Source organism: Phytophthora sojae (assembly GCF_000149755.1).
Source record: "Phytophthora sojae unplaced genomic scaffold PHYSOscaffold_3, whole genome shotgun sequence".
In the NCBI taxonomy this organism is placed as follows: Eukaryota; Oomycota; class Peronosporomycetes; order Peronosporales; family Peronosporaceae; genus Phytophthora; species Phytophthora sojae.
Window position 1 is genome coordinate 10513244 of NW_009258117.1, and position 15255 is coordinate 10528498.

The window sequence follows — 15255 nt, forward strand, 5'->3', positions numbered from 1 at the left end:
CATGACGAAATCCGCTCCCTCGCGCCCCTGCAGTCGTTTTTTGCGCCAGTGGAAAGCCTCGTTGATACCGATCAGTTGCCTGCACTGGCCTTGGCCCCGCATCTCTGACGTTAGTCGGACTGAGTGCTCTTTTTGGCGCGCGGTCCTACTGTTTGCGGCCAACGCCCTAACACAATCCACACTGCCCTCAAGCCATTCATTTGCAGTGGTCCCGGAGCAATTTCACCGACCGACGACGAGATTGGTGAGACTCGATCATACCCAAGGTAAGATAAGATCGGTCGGGAATCCGACCGACCACACGCGCAATGGACGAAGATTGATATGGCTGAAGCATTGCACAGCCAAAAAACTGAGTATAAACCTCGTGCAGTATGCTTTCAATTGCGCGTAAGATATACGGGGCCTGGTAGGACTTATAGGTTCATCAGCCAAGACACGTCCTCTATACGAAAGCAAATGTCATACAGTGGCGGCTTGGAGACGCTCAGGCCCTGCTTACGTTAGCCAGCGAGGTCGAGTGACGGCGAGGGTCAAGGCAGGGTATATTTGGATCGTGCGCTGTACATTGTACAGTACACAATCCAACATATACAGTGTACATGCACGTACACTGTAGCCACGATCTCCCTCCAACGGGCGTCTACCAATCCTTGACCAGCTAGGATGTTAAACAGAGGCGTACAGGATCCACAAGAGTCCACAGGGAAGCGGGATTCTTATTCGAGGACGCAGGATGGGGGCTTGTGATAACAGTGGGAGCCCCTGTAATGCTTTCCTGCAGTGATTTTGTGGTGAGGACCGCCCGATTTGATGCCTGCACGCGTGTGCACCTCAACGAATGACCGCAATCGGCCCATGTCAAAACCGCTTCAACGTGGTGAGTCAGATGGCAACGGTGGACCGCTACACGAAATCCCGCCGCGGTATCGCTGAATCTGTAAAAACATGCGCCAGATTTACTATAGAAATAATAGTTGCACTTGTACAATACAAAGACAACGCGGATCTGCGCGTCCACGAGGACCTCGAATAGGTATCTGTTTTACCCAAAGGGGGAAGCCAATGAAACGGCATGCATCTGTGGCTCCGGTGTTGTGACCATCAGTTTTTCTAAACGACCAACGACACTATCCACCAGTGATCGGCTGCCTAACTGATAGCCCCGCCGTTGCAGCATTGCGCAACCCGCCCATCTGCCGTGGGGAGCAGTCCGCGTACCGGTAGGCTCTCATTACAGCCTCTGTACACAACAAACGCCCCCCGAGATGCCGCGCTCGGCAGTAGCTCAGTTCCGCTTTGTCTTCCTTCGACCCACCTCAGAAAATGACCACCACCACTACCAACGCTAGCAACACAGCCTCTGCTGCCTCGGGCCAGGCAAACCACCCCAAGAGCGGCTCGAAGTGCAAGGCTCAGCAGATGAGCGTGGCCACCGACGGCGAGCCGGCCACCAAGCGCCCCTACCTCGGCAAGTGCCAGTACAAGACCGGCAAGTGCTTCAACGAGCGCACGCTCAAGCGTAACGGCAATGCTCACTCGCTGTGTGAGGAGCACCGCATCAAGCAGAACTTGATCCAGCGCCGCAGCGACCGCAAGTACCAGAAGGAGCACGCGATCCGTCGTCGGGAGCGCTCGCAGCGCCGCGCTGCGCTCAAGAAACAAGTCTCAATGGCCTTGGCCCAGCGGCTCTTCATCGAGCCGCAGAATGCTTTCATCATTCCGGTATCGCAGTACGATGATCTCACATACTCCACCTGGAGTAACGTGATGGCGGCTGAATTCGGCTACCTTGCGCCGCGAATTCAAGCGCCTCAGCATTCGTCGGCTTTCATGCTGGACGGCCAGAGCAGCATCGGGTCGCCTTTCGTGTTGTCTTACAGTGCCACGGGAGCCACCACATCATGGTCAACTACGGGTGTCCACGATGGACTATCTCCCAGTGGCATCGACGACTTCACCCCGTACTCATTCCAGAATGTACCAGGCGTCCAAACCACAACAGAAGCACCTCAGTACGGCGAGACCAAGGAAAGCAGCAGCGGTTACGATTTGCCGGTCAATTCGAGATTGGGCGGCAAACAAACGTGGAGTGAAGCCGACCTCGAGTTCCTGCAAAAACTTTTGCAGGTCTAATGGGAACTAGCACCCCGCAGAGGCGTTTTTCTTGCTGGCGCTACACCCAATTTATAAGAGCACCACAGGAGGTACTTAGTCTTTCATTTGCACACGGGCATAATACATGTACAGTATATAAACAAATCATTCGCCAATGGTTTGACTTTCTCGGTTATCGATAGCTGCATGGACAACCACCATTTGATATAAGTTACTCCAACGCGTCATTACAGCCGTAAACGCCTGAATTCATCTCGCAGATTCGGTTAACCGTTCTCCGAAATCAGCGCGAATTATATACAGTCACACCTCTATAAATGACACCCAGTTCGCTCGGTCTAATACGCTGTTTCAGTTAAAGAATTGATCGGATAAAGAAATGGCTACACTTCTAATGGCTACATTTTCCTATGTTAGGTGCACAATACACGGGCTTTCTTTACCTGGTACCCCTCCAGCATCTTCGTACTCTTGTTTTGTTTCGTCTTCACACAGACAGAACTTAACCAATAACCTCCGCCGTTACCCCCCGACGACATGCTAAATGTTTCTGTCGATCTGTATTTGAATTTAAAAACTGAAACTTTCAGCGAGGCTCTGCTGGATTACAAACCCGAGATTGCCTCGCGATTTGGTTCGATCTTCACTCACAGCCGGTGCCAATGTAATGCTTGCGGGAAAGGAAAGTCAGAGCAATTCGCCGTATCCATGAAGCCCCATTACTCGATTGATAACGCGACTTTGGTCTGGATTTGATACCATCCTGTTTTCGGGCAAAACCCGGATCCCACTGGATTGGAACATCCGCTGGTAATTTATCCGTAATCTATCTGGATTTTATCCAGATTTTCCTTGTTCCAAACCCGGAGATATTCCAACGACTTAAGTTTTCTATTGACGATTTAGAGGACGACTTATGCGGGATCACGGTTCAGTGATTTGAAGGATGAATAGCCAGAAGCGCAACGAGCTATCGATAAAAAACAACGAATGGCGGTTGAACCATTCGCCATTCGTTTTTGTAACTCGCCAAGCTGCATCTTGCGTGTTAGTTAGCTTTTCAATGAAGTATTTGTATGCAGCAACGAGAAAATCCTGCGCTATGCGCTGTACTGTGGGGAATAGTTTTTACTTTCGAAGCGTCAAGTACTTCAGCATTCAGCAGTTTGGCTAGGTAAGTTGTGGTCGTGACAGCTAATTCGCGCTTTGAGCAACGATTCGATCGCAATGCACAACGATTTGTGACACCGCGAAGACGAGTTATAAGACGAATAGAGTGCGCAAAAACCTTGAAAGCGACAATACCAAAATACCCGAGATCCGATTCTTATGTTCATGCTGTTATAATATTTTTTATCACTGAAAATTATCCTGAGCTCGTACTCTATAACTACATTCTGTACATGTACATTTACGTACAGGCTAGAGCGCCTACATGTACGTGTATGGTATTCGTTTGTACAGTGTACAGACGCAACGTTTGATCGAACCAACCGGTCACTCGCGCCAGCGTTGCGCCAGTGCACATGTCAATGAGACTTTCCAATGGCACAGAAAACGTCTTCAAGGAACACGTATGCGAATGTAGAGGCCGATAGGGGATAGGGGTAGCCGGTAGCTACGCCTTCTGCATTTAAAACTCATTTTCATACGACTGTTGTCATTTTCGCCCAAAACCATGCTGCCTATCCCGGATAGGCTATCTGACGTGTCAAACAAATTGCATGGGGGGTCTCTCATTTGCGGCAGCACATCAGTGCTCCTGGCAAGTCAATGGCCTCGTTTGCCCGATTAGGATGTCACATGTGATGTAAATCGAGGCAGTATGGCGAGAACGGTGCGGCTGACACACAGGCGAAACGGCCTCCTGTACTGTAGCTACAAGGGGGGGGGGGGTCCTCACACACCAAAGCCGGAGCGATGATCTTATTCGAGGTGGGGCCCTTTGATCACAGTGGGAGCTTGTCTAAGTGGCGTTGAGTGCCTTCGGCCGATTCAAGCATTTCTTGGCAGAAGTCCTGCATCAGTCGATTTCCGGCGCACACCAGTCTACAACAAGAATTGCCCGCAATCAATATCCTTTGGTCTCCGTGTCAAACCGCTTCAACTTGGTGAGTCAGATGGACGGCTACATGTACACGAATCCCGCGCGATCGTCCAAATCTGTAAAAGCATGTGACTTGCCATGCCAGATTTTAGATGTTTCAAATAATGGGAACGTGCTCTAATTTTTACAGCTTATGAAAGAATAAGAGATCTGAGCGATCCAGAGGACCTCAAGTATTATACAGGGAAAAGGGGACTGGGGCACCATCGGCCGCGCATTGAAACTGTGCCAGTGGAGCCGGTATTGACGTGTGAGCTCCTACCAGGGTTCTAACGACGCACACAACCCAGGGAACGGCAGTTTAGCCTGTGCATGATGTCGGACCGAATTATCTCCATCGCCTAGCCATACAACAGGCGCCCTAGGAGACCTTCACCTCGACTCGCTCGGCAGAGCTCAGTTCCATTTCTTCTCACTTCGACTCATATCAAGCCATGACCACCCCGGCCACTACCTCTACTGCCTCTACTGCCTCGAGCCAGGCAAGCCACCCCAAGAGCGGCTCGAAGCGCAAGGCTCAGCAGATGAGCGTGGCCACCGACGGCGAGCCGGCCACCAAGCGCCCCTACCTCGGCAAGTGCCAGTACAAGACCGGCAAGTGCTCCAATGAGCGCACGCTCAAGCGCAATGGCAATGCTCACTCGTTGTGTGAGGAGCACCGCATCAAGCAGAACTTGATCCAGCGCCGCAGCGACCGCAAGTACCAGAAGGAGCACGCAATCCGTCGTCGGGAGCGCTCAAGAAGCGGGTCTCGATGGCCATGGACCAGCAGTTCTTCGTCGAGCAGCACCAGCAGCAGCACAAAACTTTCGGTTTTCCGCTGTCGCAGTATCATGCTCCATCGCACATGATCTCTGCCAATACCTACGGTGGCCTGACGGCTTCTTCAGAATTGGTCGGTTTTGCGCCCCATATTCAGGGCCCGCAACCTTTGTTGGGCTGCATACTGAACGACCAGAGCACCATGGGTTCGCCTCTGGTCATGTCATTCGGCAACGTGGAAGTCACTGCACAGGGGGCGATTACGAACGTCAACGATCGGTTGTCTCCCACTGGTGTCGACGACTTCACTCAGTACTCTTTCCAAAATATCCCCATCGTCGGGGGCGACTGTAGCCCACTTCCGTTCCAGTACGACGAGATCAATGGGAGCAGCAGCGTCGGATACGTGTCGACGACCTCGAACAAACAAGCGTGGAGTAAAGCCGATCTCGAGTTCCTGCAGAACCTTTTGCTGGCCTGAACAAGAACCTCCACCCTACAGCCATATTATAAATCCTCCAACAGGTATTATATATGCGCACAATAGATCTCATTTACGACGATGTTGCCATTTTTGGCTTAGCGGCCGTAGAGCTATGTCAAGCAGGTAATTCTTGTGCGTTTACCAAGATTCAAAGGTGTACTTTCAAGAAAGCTGCGGTTTATGCGGTTAGAGGGTTATACTGTACCTCAATGGAGAAAGTCTGGGTATTCATGCGGATCTCTTTAAGTTTCGTATTGAGGTACATTTTTGCTACTTATCCAGCTATTGACAACGACATCCCAGGAGATGCGGATCCCGCTGTCGCGAATACATCCTCTAGCTGGTGTCTCCAAAAAAGCAAGGGGTCACTGATACCTTGTAAATTTATATACTGACATGCTTCGTGAAAAGAAAAACTATTAACTCAAGAGAGTTGTTTCCGGGTAGCCTACAACAGTTTAAGCTTGACTTAAACCCGCTCCAATTCGTTTGAGATTGTGGGCTGCCTTACACATTAGAAGATGACGGACACAGAATCCGCGGTGGCATTCTTCCACTCAGACCCCTGACGCAAAATATCCACGGTCACCCCGAGGACGTGCGAGATGTGATTCATAACCACCCGCATTGCCATTTTGATTCGGGGCAGCTTGCCCGGCAACACGGATAAAAGATTGTGATCAGTATCCGGGTCTTGGCCGCAAACAGTGGGAGGACCGGGGACAGTAGTGTTGTGACTTTCGGTCCTCGTAGCGGGTTTTTGCCAGATGATGGCACTATTTGATAAGTCTAGACAAATGATGGCACTATCTAATAATTGATGCTCTTAATTTTGCCTTGAAGCTAATGAACACCGTCGTCGCAAATGCCAACATCATTTGTCTAGACTTATCAAATAGTGCCATCATCTGGCAAAAAAACCCTCGTAGCATTAGCTCCGGCTGTGATAACCGAACGAGAATCGAAGCGCGCGCGTGAGGAGGTCTTTGGTTTGTCCTTCAAGTACCATGTAGCACGTCGTTGGTGCCGCACTCTCTATAATCGCATGGCTAGGGCAGAGCTCCATTGTAGGTACCATACGTACATGTACACGCCTTTGGCAGTAAGCTGGAGCTAATCGATTGCAGAAACGCTTTCCTTCGTGCGGACAGACCCGTCGCTTTCTGCTGTACGACGAAATCTGCACCCTCGCGCCTGTGCCGTCGGTTTTTGTACATGTACTCGTATGCAACAGTGGAAAGCCTCATTGACAGCGGTCGGTCACTCGCACTGGCCTTGGCACCGCACATCGCTGACGTGGTCGACTCTTGCTGCTGATACCGCAAAAAAACACCCCAATGCAAATCGTGTTTTTTATCATGGACATACTTTGGCCCAGTCTGGCAGCTGGGCGGGGACGGAGGTCACCCACGCCAAATTTCCAAAGTTCCACGAGTGCTCTAGGAAATGGAACGGCCTGAAGGCTGCACGAAATATCATTAAGTGAAGTTGGGCTCGTTGGAAAGCTAAAGGGCAAGGCTAGCTCTACGATGAGCCCAGACTTGCCTATAGTTAAGGGGGCCCCAGGTTCGGTAGGGGCGAATTTGTGAAATCCTGGAAATCGCTTTCACCTGCCCCCCCTCCTCCGGCTTGTAACCCTAACCCGCATTGAGACACATAGATAACCATACAACTCACACAGTTCGTGATACCGCAAAACACACTTAGCGCTACAGTCTTGCTGTATCAGCAGAACTTCTCGACGTGGTCCCACCCCGCCGGATAAACATGCTGAGTCGGTACAGTACATGTACATGTATTGCCAGCACGAAATAGTATAATGCTGAATATGTCAAGTTTGCTGAAGCTATTGGGATATATGTCAGCGACGCGTTTAAGAAACCCAGGTTTGCTGTATGATATCTACAATAAGCCTGATTAACCCGTACTGAAGACAGCTTAAATCGTCCAGTGTGTCGTAAGACGTACAGACTACGACTTACAAAGCCGGCAGACACAAAAAGCCGGCAGACGAAGTCAAGCAAAGCTTAACATGAGCAAACCAGCCAATCAGATTCAATCAAATGACTTCATCTTTGTATACCATCTGGTTTTGTGTGCTTTATATGCTTTCTTGTGTACTTTATGCAACACACCGTGTGTTTTATGACAGTTTTACAGATTTGACGGGAGGGAATTTATCGTTGTTTTTATATAGGAGGATGGCATTAAGCATGCCGGCTTTGTAAGTCGTTGTCTGTAGTTGTGTGGAACGGCGCATGAAAAAGAGCGAAAATCTGTGCATTGCACTCGTTTAGCCCCTTTGTCACGATGGGACGTGCTGCCATCCAGGCTTGGACTCGTGTTTTGCTTAGCTAGGATTGTTAAGAGCGGTGGCTTGTTCAGGCCAATCGAACAGAATACATTCTTGCTGCTACACCGGCGTGGAGCGCTTAACAGATCTGTTCTAACGCACGAGAGTACAGCAACTACATGTATAACCGGAAGGAACAGAAAACTGACTTGCTTGCGTGCATGTTTGGATCTGGTTCGGTTCTGACAGTCGGTGCAATGTAACGCGCGCATGAAACGACGAGGGAGCGATGTATACTGTTTGCGGTCAACGTGCTTCGTTTGGCCGCGGTCTGCAGTTCGTGTGCAGGTGAAGGGTTCGGTACGAGCATTTTCATACCGCGTCAATCGCGCCCGCTAGATCTCCGCAAGATTGGCGCGGATGTGCGCTCGTCATCTTTCAACACCAATGGAGACACACCGCTAGATTGCCACAATTCAAGGCAGCATAAGTCTTTAAGTGAGAGCACCGGCAAGTTTGCACTCGTGCTCAGTTAAAATGTCTACCTTCTATGCTGTGCTGTCTTAAGTATCCAAGACGGCCAAAGGCCTGCACCAGAGGTCGCAAACAGTATGCACCGGCTTACCCGGAGATGGCACCGGGTACCCGAATCCGCCCATGTGGGCATTGTCTGAAGTTCGGGTACCCGGACCCGTCCGTAGATCCGAATCCGTTCGGATACCCGATAAATCGGTCCGCTCGAAGTTGCGGGTAGGCATGTCCAACAAGGATATGATGCGGAAATGCCATTTCGCGGTATAATACATTCACGGTAAGCTTCTAAGCTAAGATCTGCCTTGATCTAGCCTTCCTCCTTTAGGTGATCGCGGAGTTATTGTTGATCTAACGGTACGGTCATATGTCGAACAGCCTACGGCACTGCGTGCATGTATCAAAACAGCCCAACATCACAGGTAGCGGCCAGAGCGCTGTTCAGTAGATGACAAAGATAACATAACTATAAACTTGTGATAGTCTTCACTTCGATCTGCACGTGCTTCGCTCTTTGGCTCTGTTGCACGGTTCGGCCCGAACTTCGGATACCCGAACCGATCCGAGGCTGCTTCAAAACTAAATCGGGTACCCGTACCCGTCCGAAACTCAAACGGACGGGTATGGACGGACGGGTACCCGGTTTTCGGGCACCCGTTGCGAGCTCTGGCCTGCACGAGGGACTTGTGAGGACTACATGTATTACAAACTAACATGCGAAACCAAGCGGCAGAACCCGTGTTTGCACGATACTTGAAGGCAGGTACCTACTGTCGTGTACTGCCGACATTATTACAAGTCGCCGAGTGGCCCGGGTCGGGCCCAAGTGATGCAAGGGTCAATCAAGGCTAATGCAGGTGAAGCAGAGCTATCTTTGTGCATGTATTTGCTGTAGCCACGGAAACTGGTATGCTTTCGCCACTACCGCGAAGCCAGAGCGCAGATCTTATTCGAGGTGATCACAGTGGGAGTTAATACAACGCGTCCTAGTGGTGTTGAGTGCACCGGGGCGGTCCTGGATCGGTCGATTTCGGTCATGCACCCGTCTAGCACGACAATTGCCCGCAATCATAGATGGACAGCATCCTGTGTTGAGCCGTGTCAAACCGCTTCAACTTGGTGAGTCAGATGGTAAAACGGTGGACCGCTCACCGCTCGATCGCCCAAAATATGTAAAAACAGGTGACTTGACGCGCCACATTTGGATGTTTCAAATTGCTGCAACGACAGAATAAGAGACCTGCGCGTCCGGCCATGAGGACCTCCACTATATCTCGAGGCGGACTCCAGATGGGAGGAGGGGATCGGGCACGTTTGGCCACGCATCGATCTACATCAGGGTGGAGGGTACGCATACTGGGCTACAGTACATGTATCAGCTTTCAAACGACGAGCGACACGCGCACAGTCCAGGGACAGCAGCTCATTGTGTCCGACCAAAAAGCCGATGCTGGTCTCTATCCGCCTGGCCATACAACAGGCACCCTAGGATACCTTCACCTCGCTGGACTCAGCAGAGCTCAGTTCCGTTTTTTCGTCATTTGGCTCACAACAGAAAATGACCACCGCCGCTACCATCATCAACAACATCTCTGCTACATCGGGCAAGGCAACCCACACCAAGAACGGCTCAAAGCGCAAGGCTCAGCAGATGAGCGTGGCCCCCAACGGCGAGCCGGCCACCAAGCGCCCCTACCTCGGCAAGTGCCAGTACAAGACCGGCAAGTGCGTCAACGAGCGCACGCTCAGGCGCAACGGCGACGCCCACTCGCTGTGCGAGGAGCACCGCATCAAGCAGAACTTGATCCAGCGCCGCAGCGACCGCAAGTATCAGAAGGAACACGCGATCCGTCGTCGGGAGCGCTCGCTGCGCCGCGCAGCGCTCAAGAAGCGGGTCTCGATTGCCGTGGCCCAGCAGCTCTTCATCGAGAACCAGCAGCAGCACAATACTTTCGGCTTCCAGTACGATGCTCATGCATACGCCAACAGTGGCGACATGATGGCGGCTGGATTCGCCGGTGTCGCGCCGCGTATCCGGGTGCCTCAACCGTCGGCAGCTTTCGTGCAGGAACACCAGAGCAGCGTCGGATCGCCTCTGGTGTTGTCTTTCAGCAACATGGAAGCCACCCCACTGGCTCGAACTACGGGCTTTCAGGACGAGTTGTCTCCCAGTGGCATCGACAACTTCGCTCCGTACTCGTTCCAGAGCGCCCTGGGCGACCAGAACTTACCAACTCGGTTGTACAGCGAGATGTACGATAGCCGCAGCGCTGGGTACACGCCGATCGACTCGAGCTTGGGCGACAAGCAGACGTGGAGTGACGACGACATTGAGCTCCTGCAGGCCATTCTGTTGGTCTGAGCAGGAGTTTCCACCCTACTGAGTCGTTCAGCTGGCACTGCACCCATTTTATAAGAGCGCCGAGAATTACTCTTTACTTTTCAAATACAGAATTCGTTATCAAGCACAAAAAATGGTGTCTTTCATATTTTTGACGGCGACAAGCCTATCGACGCCCATATCGAGCTAAGCAGCGCAGGATAACAAGCTGGCCCGTCGGGCAGCGGCAGCATAAGGTTGTCTGCTGGTCGTAATATAGCGCCAAGCTGACACACAACATGTGACGATGTACGAGAGGCGAATCGGAGACTCTGTGTGGATGCCACCAAGAAAGACCACGGGAAGCCAAAGTGTAAGTTGCTGGATTCCCATTGGTTTTTGGCATTTGATTGGGTAACGCTATTTTTGGTGAATCGGAGCAAATTCAAAAATCACGTATTGGATTTTAACACCTTTTGCTTACAGTGTCCCTTTGAGAGTGTATCCGGGCGAGCGTTTGACCCGCTCACGAGTCTATTATATTAGATCAACTGGCGCGAGGCCGGGTTCAAGACGCCCGATTGATTGCCGACACACGGGCCTTTCCACTGTTTCGCGTCTGGCAATCATGCCTTCTTCGGCAGAATGACTGCAACAGTAGTACGCACATGTAGCTTACCATGTTGAGGCGCCAGGACGTTCCAGTTACAGTATGCCGGTCCTATTCAGAGTTGCGGTGGACAGACAGAGCAATCCATCTTTGCACTCGCCGTACTACTGAATTCAGGCCCTGTTGCTAAACGGTGGGCTTCGCGTTAAGAGAGCGCCGCACTGACGAAGGCACAACGCGAGGCCCACCAAACCAACGATGGCATTCTTTAGCTACGTCCTGTTTTGGTCAGAGCGTCTACGACAGTATCACCGCCTATTAATGTGAAGCAACGTCCTAGATAGAGACTGCTGCCTACAAACAACTAGTTTGAGTCGCAGGTCGAACTGTGGACGCTAACGCAACGCGGCTCGGTGGGCCGAGAGTCTCGTCTGGCTATCGACCCGAGAGGGGATATGCGCGTGATCTCGTGGCGTCCAAACGCTGCCCATAACATCGTAGAGAGATGCTTACGACAGACGAGTAAGATTTGTCCACTACTAGCCCCGCGGTTCCGTTTCGGTGTACGATGTCTTTCTGACTCACCTATTTGACACAACGGACCTGATGACGGTCACAGCTCGTGGCAACGGAGCCACACCTCAACTCACGCCTACCTCGCAGGCGTCCACTAACTACAATGCGATGCCTTTACAGCAGCACTCTTTAACGTGTTTGCCATCTCGCTGTTCAACACTTAGATGATCGCATCGTCGGCCCCGAAAAGGGTCGACGAAGCTAGAGCGTTGTGTTTTGAGCATCGATATGTGGACCACAGATTTAAGCCCCCGGGAGGTCGCACTGTGCGACTCGCGCAGTGTGCCGTATTGTTTGATAGGCTATATAATACAATGGTCGCCTTGAAGTGAAACCCATGGCTGCAGTCAGCAGAGTCCCTTTCGGTGATTGTTTGGTTCAAACCAGTTTGATTCAAGACAGCCAAGAGAGCTAATCTCTGGACAATAACGATAGTATTAGTTGTGTTCCGTGACGTCTACGGAATTATTAATACCATCTCATTTTTCTGCCACTGCTTCAGTGAAACGCTGAAAGCAAGCTTTTAAAATATCGTGCCTGACGTGAAAGCGGGATACGTCAGCGGGCTGATACAGTTTACAGCGGCGGCACAATTCACCGTAAGCTGGATACGGTACGCTGATGGTTGAAGAGCCCCCAAATACGACTGGAACAACAGTCTGCACACACAAAGAAAGTGAAAACAACAGCTCTTTTTTACGAGTGTAATGCGGGTTTTAGCCGTTTATGACGATGACGAGCCCCACTCTGGGATCTGGTTGAGGTCTGCTATTTGGTCGACGACGCGTGGAACTTTGAAGTACCCTCCTCACCGTCGGCTAGTAGCCAACTGTGCACCAGCGGATGGGCACGAGGAAACGTTGTCCATCCACGTCCTTCTCGTCGCGCAGCTCCCTTGCACGGCACTATCGATTGCGGTAAGTATGCGGGCTTTGACCGTAGGCGAGCCGCACCAGTGATGCTGCCAACACGAGCTCTGGCGTACTGTATCCACCGAACCTTGCTCTATTGTTTGGGGTCCGGGTTTGTGCGGCACGATATTTTAAAAGCTTGCTTTCAGCGTTTCACTGAAGCAGTGGCAGAAAAATGCGATGATATTAATAATTCCGTAGACGTCACGGAACACAACTAATACTATCGTTATTGTCCAGAGATTAACTCTCCTGGCTGTCTTGAATCAAACTGGTTTGAACCAAACAATCACCGAAAGGGACTCTGCTGACTGCAGCCATGGGTTTCACTTCAAGGCGACCATTGTATTATATAGCCTATCAAACAATACGGCACACTGCGCGAGTCGCACAGTGCGACCTCCCGGGGGCTTAACCCTTTCGTGAGCAAGTCACTAAGTATACTATACAAACTCAAGGTACTTGAAAATCAAAGGGGGCATTCTGCTCCGTTCGAGCATGTAGCCATCCCTGTAAAAGGCGCTTGTTGTACATGTAAAAGCTTTCTGCCAGGTGGGGCGACCGAAGGCCACGATGTTGTCGTGTCAGGCTCTATTGGTAACATTGATGAACTTGAGCGAGCCCTTATCCTGAAGTCTACGCTACTCAGTGTGGACTACGGTTGGTCAACAGCTGCGATGAGTTGAACGCCCGTACGTTGGAGATCGACTGAACGAACCTGACCTGTTAGGGGATATACCTCCTGCGCCGCTCAAGCCTGTGCAAACGTCGACAACGATCCGTCCATCCGACGGTACAGCTCCCGCTAAGCTTGCACGTCTTCACGCAGCTTGTGTGGGCATGCTCCAAGCCGATATTTTCAGGGCATGACCTATCCATATAATATCAAATCTACTACTACTTGTGCTGTAAAGCTTGAATTTCTGCTGAACACCACTCGGTCATGTACACTAACACTGCTGTGTTGCGTCATGGTGGGAAACGGTGCCGACGTCGGATACTATGAATATACATGTACTTCAATGTGGGCACTCAGTAGAGAACTGGTGCCAAGCAAGCAATATTTGTATGATCCAAACTTCTACGTATCATTTTCATTCACATTTACCAGATTTTTGCCTAATACCATTGCGCTCAATAGTAAATCTACCACTCTCACGACCCAAAGCATGTTGGTAAGAGTGAAGCACCATGTCGCCATTGCTGAAGCACGATGTTGGCGTAGGGTTCGAGTAGCGTCCCATCCATGCTATCGTCGAGCGTGGCGTCTGTGTCTAGGTTCGGCATCATGCCCCCCTTGCGGTCGTCAACCGTGGCGTCCGATCAGCGTGCCCACCTTGCCAGCTCCGAGCATGGCGTCCAGGTCAGGGTCCGGCATCATGCCCTCCCAGCGTGCCGACCGAGCGTGGCATCCACGTCGGGGTACGCAAACGTGCCGACCATGCCGTGGTCGCACGTGGCGTCCACGCCGGGTTCCGCCATCGTGCCGTCGAGCGTGGCGTCCACGTCGAGTCCGGCAGTGTGCCGACAGTGCAGTTGTCCAGCGTGGCGTCCATGTCGGGGTCCGGCAGCATGCTCTCCGTGCCGTCAGCGTGGCGGGCCGCAGCATGCCGCCCTAGCCGTCGGCGAGCGTGGCGTCCGTGGCGGGGTCCAGCAGCATACCTCTTGTCGGCGAGGTTTGTTGACGGAGCTGGGTAGCGGCTCGCAAAATGGAAAGTGAACTCGAAGCCGCGAATTTCAAAACTGCGCGCGGGGTCTGCTGGCGCGATCTTTGCGTCGTCCAATCACATGACGGTCTACAGTTCCGCCAATCACGCGCGCACCACGCAGGATTCCGCCAATTACGCGACGGCAATGCAGATCTCCGCTAATCACAACACGAAAAAGCCGAAAAAGCGAGCCCAAAGGAAAATAGCCTGGGCTCAGCTTGGCGCATCCTACTTTAACTTCAACACCAATTAGTACCCCTAAAAATCGTTCAGATGCTGGCAAAATGGAGGTGGATGGCGTATTCGGTATTTTACAAAACTACGTGACTAATGTTTCATTTGTAGGCACGACCACAAAACGCATACCTATCGGCGTCGGTGGGGACGGGCGAGTCCGACCTAACGACACTAATCCCAAGCAATAATGGGTTTATTAGCATATAAGAATGGAAATCTGGCTGCGCTGCGGTCAAGACTCGCAACTTCACAGAAAGAGGTGCTAGTTTTTCGAAGTAAGTGATTTGGTAACCAGGTTGGACCAGAAGAACCGCTGTACGATGTTGCATAGCGCGGAAATGCCAATCGAGTTGCGCTAACCTGAGTAGTCACAACCTGCTCATGTTAGCGCAACTCGGCTGACATGATCGCGCGGTTTAGGTACCCACGGGATGCCAATCTAGACTAAAAAGTAAGTAGGGGTTTGGTGGGCATCATAAGATCACCAAATCACGATGCCCACAACGGTGTAGACCTCAGCTAAGTAGCCATCGTGATGACTACGACATCAGACGGCTAACACAGGTTTATACGCCATTGATACGCATTGTTTCAGAT

General features: G+C 51.5%; 3 protein-coding genes across 3 annotated transcripts; all 3 read left to right on the top strand.

Moving 5' to 3' along the window:
* Positions 1 to 1326: 1326 nt before the first annotated feature.
* PHYSODRAFT_490113 (hypothetical protein) lies at positions 1327 to 2136 on the top strand (the record flags this gene model as incomplete). The annotated part of the gene is made up of 1 exon (XM_009527124.1): positions 1327 to 2136. The coding sequence occupies one exon, from the start codon at positions 1327 to 1329 to the stop codon at positions 2134 to 2136; it is 810 nt and encodes a 269-aa protein (XP_009525419.1).
* A 2523-nt stretch (positions 2137 to 4659) lies between these two features.
* On the top strand, positions 4660 to 5468 carry PHYSODRAFT_252168 (hypothetical protein; the record flags this gene model as incomplete). The annotated part of the gene is made up of 2 exons (XM_009527125.1): positions 4660 to 4951; positions 5116 to 5468. 2 exons carry the CDS (start codon positions 4660 to 4662, stop codon positions 5466 to 5468), a joined length of 645 nt encoding a protein of 214 aa, XP_009525420.1.
* A 4385-nt stretch (positions 5469 to 9853) lies between these two features.
* On the top strand, positions 9854 to 10657 carry PHYSODRAFT_494805 (hypothetical protein; the record flags this gene model as incomplete). The annotated part of the gene is made up of 1 exon (XM_009527126.1): positions 9854 to 10657. The coding sequence occupies one exon, from the start codon at positions 9854 to 9856 to the stop codon at positions 10655 to 10657; it is 804 nt and encodes a 267-aa protein (XP_009525421.1).
* Positions 10658 to 15255: the final 4598 nt, after the last annotated feature.